The sequence below is a fragment of the Carlito syrichta genome, unplaced genomic scaffold, assembly GCF_000164805.1.
Source record: "Carlito syrichta isolate Samal-C Ts95f unplaced genomic scaffold, Tarsius_syrichta-2.0.1 Scaffold290082, whole genome shotgun sequence".
Classification (NCBI taxonomy): Eukaryota; Metazoa; Chordata; class Mammalia; order Primates; family Tarsiidae; genus Carlito; species Carlito syrichta.
Window position 1 is genome coordinate 57,130 of NW_007234178.1, and position 6,857 is coordinate 63,986.

A 6,857-nucleotide genomic window follows, 5' to 3' on the forward strand; every position below is an offset into this window, starting at 1 on the left:
ACTTTTTGATAATAGCCATCATAGTGGGCAGTGTCTCACTGTGGTTTTGATTTGCATGGGTGATATTAGACATCTTTGTGCTCCTTGGTTCTTTGTGAATCTTTTTTGAAGGAATGTCTGTTCAAGTCCCTTGTTCATTTTTAAATCTGGTTTGTTTTTTGTTGTTACTGAGTTGTAGGAACTTTTTTTTCCCCTTGAGTTGGAGTCTGACTCTGTCGCCCAGGCTGGAGTGCAGTGGCACTCTCACGGCCACCCCAGCATCAACCTGCTGGACTCAGGTGATCCATCCTCCTCAGCCTTCCAAGTAGCTGGAACTATAGGTGCACACTACTACACCCAGTTAATTTTCTTTTTTTATTGTAGAGATGAGGTCTCACCATGTTGCCCAGGTGGGTCTCAAACCCACGGTCTCAGGCAATCCACTCACCTCAGCCTGTCAAAGCATGGGATTACAGGCTGAGCGACCGAGCCCAGTGGGAATTCCTTATCCATTCTGGTTATTAGTTCCTTATCAGATACATGATTTGCAAATATTTTCTCCCATTCTGTGAGTTGCACTTTCACCCTATTGTGTTCTTTGCAGCATAGAAGTTTTTGTTTTGTTTTGAGAAATGAGATCTTGCTGTGTTGTCCTGGCTGCCCTTGAACTCCTAGGCTCAAGTGATCCTCCCACTTGCCTTCTAAGTAGCTGAAACTATAGGTGTGTTCCTGCATACTGGCTTGCACAGGAGTTTTGAACTTTGATGTAGTTGTAGTGCAGTTTCCTATATTTTTTCTTTTGTATCCTGTATTTTTGATGTTATAGTCAAGAAATCATTGCTGACTCCAATGTTATGAAGCTTCCCCTGTGTTTTAGTTTTATAACTCTTACATTTAGGTCTTTGATCCATTTTGAGTTAATGTTTATGCATGGTGTAAGGTAAGGGTCAAACTTCTTTGAGATATCAGTTTTTAAGAAAAGTGTTCATTGAAATATGTGTGATGATGTGAAGGACTTACCAAGATTTATAAGATTTAGATGCTTTCATTTTACAATTCCTTCATATTTTTGTTGTAAATTAAGATAATTATTGTGAGTTTAATAATTGTTTTAGTATGAATATTCCTTTGAGTAAAAATTTTTCTTCACCATTCAGGTAAATTTTCTTAAAATAAATAATTTTATTAAAAATTATGTGACATAATAGTTTGAAATGATGCCATGGATTTCAAAACTAGCTTTAAAAGTCCATTGGGATATTAGATAACCAGCTTAAGTGCTGTATATTGCATTAGTCATATTTTGTCTTTTTGTCCTTTGGTTTTGCTAGTTGTAGGCAGCTTTTGATATGTATGTATCTTTAAACATTTTCTTTGAAATTACCTAAACTGGGCGCAGTGGCTCATGCCTGTAATCCCAGCACTATGGGAAGCTGAGGTGAGAAGATTGCCTGAGCCCAGGGATTCAGGACTAGCCTGGGCCACTTGGTGAGACCTCATCTCTACAGTAATTCAAAAATTTAGCCAGGCATGGTGGCCCATGCCTATATTTCCAGCTGCTTGGAAGGCTGAGGTGGAAGGATCACCCGAGTCCAGCAGGTTAAGGTTACAGTGGCCGTGAGCATGCCACTGCAACTCCAGGCTGGACTACAGAGTGAGACTCATACTCAAAACCACAAATCCCTGTCAGCTGATATTAATTGTAATGTATGCTGAATAAAGAAAGCATTTTCCCCATTATTGTGATAATGGAAAGAGAAGAGAGAATATTTGTAGATTCATGTTGGCTTTTTATGTTGTGACTACTGTCCTAAAAGAATATTGTGCATATTAAAGATGTTGCAACTCTTTTTTAAGTTGGAGTCTCACTCTGTTGCCCAGGCTGGAGTGCACTGGCATGCTCATGGCCACTGAAGCCTCAACCTGCTGGGCATAGGCGATCCTAATGCCTCAGCCTTCCAAGTAGCTGGAACGCAGGCATGTGCCAGCATGCCCAGCTAATTTTTTGATTTATGATGGAGATGATGTCTCCCCATAGTGCTCAGGCTGGTCTTGAGCCTGTGGACTCAGACAGTCCTTCTGCCTCTGCCTCCCAAAATGCTGGGATTGCAGGCATGAGCCACCCTGCCTGACCTAGATGTTATAACTCTTGACTGAGAATAACTTGTGTAACCTGTTAGGAAATTTAGGACCTTTGTCTAGAAAAACAGTTTCTTCTTTTCCAGTTCTATTTCAGAATTAGAAATTCTGAAAACTACATAGCAATTTGAAAAGCTTTAAAAAAAATTGTATTCTCTTTTAAATGCTAGTTTAGCATTTCAGCTAATTTTTAAGCATCATAACTAATTTTTTTTTTTTTTTTGCTATTCCTGTAGGTTCTCTAAAAGGGTGACTTAATCAAGAAAACTTTTAAGAGCATTTTATATAAAGAACTTACTTGTAGTGGACTTTTTCTCTAATATATACTTTAGATCTTCAGATGTGGTGCTGACTTCATTTCGTTGGTGCAGAACACCAGTTAGCTTAATGAAGTTCTCCATTCGCTTAAGTTGCAATGAACAGTGTGTCTCCAACACCAGTATCAGAGTCACCTGGAGTACCTACCTACTTAGACATCCTGACTCAGGAGGTCTGGGATATGGAGAACTTTGAGTTCTTATAGGCCCCTAAAGGATGTGATGCTGCTGGCTGGGGAGAGCCCGTGGAGGGCCTCTGCCTGAAGATACCCCTTGTTTCTAATAATCCACCTTTCCTAGGTAGCAGTGTTAGGTACCAGCTTGGGAAAATGGAAGCATAGTCACTGAGTAATGTTCTCTGTTCTGTTGTTCAAATCAGGAACCAGAAAAGGTTGGGCTGGAAATGATTTAATTTGTGTGGTAAAATGGACATGCGGTTACATTCTCCAACGTTTTCAATATTTTAGCGTTATCTTTATTATATTTGCAACAATTGCAGTATTGGTTGGTGAAAGAAGTTTTTAAACAGAAAGGCCAAGTATCATTCCTAGTGGGTAGGTAGATATTACTTTCTAAATAGTACTGCCTCTGTCAGTATATTTTACTTATAAATATATTAGAAAGTATGAATTCAGTGTTTTGTTTTGTTTTTTTTTTGAGTCAGGGTCTTACTCTGTCACCCAGGCTGGAGTGCAGTAGCATGCTTATGGCTCACTGTAGCCTGACTCCTGGATTTAGGTGATCCTTCTGCCTCAGCCTCCCGAGTAGCAGGGACTATGATGTACAACACCATGCCTGACTAATTTTTGTGATTTTTTTTTTTTTTTTTTTCTTGTTGAGACAAGATCTCACTATGTTGCCCAGGCTGGTCTCATCTCCTGGGCTCAAGCAATCCTCTCTCCTCAGTGTCCTAAAGTGCTAAGATTATAAATATGAGCCACCATGCCTGGCCAAGTGATGTATTTTAAGCAGGATGATTGCTTTATTTCTGGATATTATGGAATAATTTAATATTTTCTTGAAAATAAAGGATATTTACTTGATAAGATCTTTTTGTTGTTGTTGTTGTTTTTGGTTTTCTGAGTTGAAGTCTCACTCTGTCAACCAGGCTGGAGTGCAGTGGCATTCTCATGGCCACCTCAGCCTTCCATGTGGCTGGAACTACAGGAGTGTACCACCATGCCCAGCTAATTTTTTGATTTATTGTAGAGATGAGGTCTCGCCATGTTGCTTAGGCTGATCTCAAACCTGTGGGCTTAGGTAATTCTCTTGCTTCCTCCTCCCAAAGTTCTGGGATTATAGGTGTGAGCCACCGTGCCCAGCAGATAGTGTCTGTTTTTACAGTGCCATTGAGAGAAGGTTCCACAGGCTGCTAGTAGTAATTGTTTATCGTATTAATTGTATGTCTAGTGAAGTGGATAGAAAGCAAGTCAGTGGATGAAGCTGACAAGAAGAATGTTGGCAGCAAGGAAAAAAGCAGGGACAGTTTGGGATAGGATGATTTGAACTGTCTAAAGAAATAGAAAGACTAACTGTCAAGTAAGGAAGAGAAAATATATGATATATAATTATAAATGTCTATAACTTAATTACATAATTAAGATTAAAATATGACCAGGCACGGTGGCTCACGCCTATAATCCCAGCACTTGGGGAGGAGGAGGTGAGAAGATGACCTGAGCCTACAGGTTCGAGACCAGACTGGGCAACATGGCGAGACCTCGCCTCTACAATAAATAAAAAATTAGCTAGGTGGTATGGTGGCATTTGCCTGTAGTTCCAGCTATTTTGAAGACTGAAGTGGAAGGATCACCTGAGCTCAGCAGGTCGAGGCTGCAATGGCCATGAGCGTGCTATTGCACTCCAGCCCGGGCGACAGACAGAGTGAGACTCTGACTCAAAAAAAAAAAAAAAAGATTAAAATCTATATAACTTTTAGCTCCTAGTTTTTAATATTTTATCTAGAAAACATTTGGTTTTACCATGCACAACTCTCTTAGCTGGGGTATTTTCATGTTCTGAATTTTAGGGCGGCAGCGATGACTCTCCGCACGGTATTACTGTCATTGCAAGCGCTGTTGGCAGCTGCAGAACCAGACGACCCCCAAGATGCAGTAGTTGCAAATCAGGTGAGATGACTGATTTTTGAGAGTCTTCCTTAGGCCTATGTGGGTCTCTGAGTATCTCAGTGGTTTGCAGTGTTAACACATGAGTGTAGTCTAGCGAAACTAAGTTTGGAAATGGTTTTTGCAGCAACATTATTTTTTCAGGTGTAGTATTGAAAACTTAATTTATTGATTTAAGTGTATAGTAGATGCTGTTTTTCTGGTGTGAGAATTTTCAAATGCAGAGTCTGAAGAATTTCGCAGGGAATACCTGTATACCTACTGTTGAGATTTTGTGGTTAGCATCCTTCCATTCCATGATGATCTCTCCCTGGTGATTATTTTATTTTTATTTTTTTCATGGTGATAATTTTAGTCAGCTTCTACCGTAGTGCTGATGTAGCATGGTAAGATTTCCAGCGATCTTGTAATTGGTTGAATGGAATAAATACTTTTCACTTGTGATCTTCGATCGCTTGAAGGTAAGGGATTAACAAATTATGGCCAGACTGACTCATTTTGTAAATAATATTTTATTGGAACACAGCTACATAACATTTGTTTGCTTCCTAGCGACAGAGGCACATATGATTAGTTGCAAAAGACACTGGCCTTAAATTTCTAGTATCTGACCCTTTTTTTTTTTTTTTTTTTTTTTGAGTTGGAGTCTCACTCTGTTGCCCAGACTGAAGTGCAGTGGCCGCTCCCGGCCACCGCAGCCTCAACCTGCTGGGCTCCGGCGATCCTTCCGCCTCAGCCTTCCAAGTAGCTGGAACTATAGGCATGCACCATCACGACCGGCTAATTTTTTAATTTATTGTAGAGACGAGCTCTCGCCAAGTTGCCCAGGCTGATCTCGGAACACCATCCTCTTGCCTGGGTCTCCCAAAGTGCTGGGAAATTTTTATTTCAACTGCTCTGTTCTCCCTTTCTTCTTTTTCTTCCTTCCTCCCTCCATCTTCTACATTGATATCAGTTAGCTTCATAAAGTGCAAATCTTATTTTTTTATTTTACTACTAAAAAGTTCTTACTGTCACCTGCTTGAGTCCATTTTTTCCCCCTTACTTTGACATGGGGTCTTATTGTATTGCCCAGGCTGGAGTGCAGTAGTCTAATAATAACTCACGCCGCCTCAAACTCCTGGGCTCAGGCAATACTCCTGTCTCAGCCTTGTGAGTATCGAGGATTACAGGCATGCGCCATCATGCCTGGCTGATTTTTGGTTTACTTTTTGTAGAGACGGGATCTCTCTGTGTTGGTCAGGCTGGCCTCGAACTTCTGGGCTTCTGTACTTCTCCTGCCTCAGCCTTCCAAGTGCTGGGCTTACAGGCGTGAGCTACCGTGCCTGGCCGAGTCCAAGTTCTTCAGTTTGCAGAGCTGCTCCGTGACTTGAGCTATTTACAAAGCCAGCTTCATTTTCTAAATTCTTGTTTTCTTCAGACTCATGCTTTGTCAAGCACTTGCATTCTTTGAATCTGTCATTTCATCTACTCTGCCATATTTACTCTGTCTGAGGACACTTTTCCTCTTGGCAAACTCTGTAGTCCCATAAGATTTTCATTTTCATATTATCTCTGCTGGGAAACTTCTTTCTTTGTCTTGAAGGTCTATTCACTCCATGCTTTATGTACATATTCTTGTTAAGATATTTTATTTGTCTCAGTGCTTGGAATGACTGGGGTTTTATATGTGCTATTTATTTAGATTTGGTTGTCAAAAGCATGCTTGAGTTCCAGCTTTGATTTCCTATTGAGTTCTAAGCTTCAGAGGCTTAAACTGGACTTAAGGATTTCCTTTAGCTCCTAAAAAGAGTTTAGTAATTTTACATATTTTCTTGTCATGAATTAATGATAGAAAGCATATTATTTTAATATTTAATAGATGCGTGTCAGTCTTAAGATATTCAAAATATATAAAGTACTTTAAAAAGAAATATTAAAGTGAATTGAATGGTTTTTATTAATGTATAATTTGCTTTACTAAACAATGGTAGTTCTAGGGTATTGGAGAATAAATTTACCTCTTTTCAATGTGTATGAGAAGTCTTACCTGTTAAACATACCCTATTTTTAAAAAATTTGATATAAGTGTATTTTAAAGTTGTGGGTTACAAGGCAGGATTGCGAACTTCAGTGGTTTAGGTACAGGTGAAGGTTTAGGCCTCCCATTGGACCTCACGTCGCCTGGATTAGGATCAGGCACCTTTGTTGATGTTATGTGCCCCCCCCCCCAAAAGTACTCTATTTGAGTTCGTAATTGTCTCTGATTGTGTTATAAGTTAGGACTTTGTATGTGGGCTTTTTTTTTTTTTTTTTT

The 6,857-nt window shown here is 39.8% G+C and overlaps 1 protein-coding gene across 1 annotated transcript in view; it reads left to right on the forward strand.

Annotated features, from left to right (window-relative positions):
* Positions 1-1,368: 1,368 nt before the first annotated feature.
* Positions 1,369-6,857, forward strand: part of UBE2K (ubiquitin conjugating enzyme E2 K) — an 11,446-nt gene continuing 5,957 nt past the window's right edge. The window contains exons 1-2 of the mRNA XM_021710573.1: positions 1,369-1,417; positions 4,465-4,564. Coding sequence (XP_021566248.1) covers positions 4,475-4,564 — 90 coding nt within the window. The 5' untranslated portion in view covers positions 1,369-1,417; positions 4,465-4,474. The remainder of the gene's footprint in view (positions 1,418-4,464; positions 4,565-6,857) is intronic.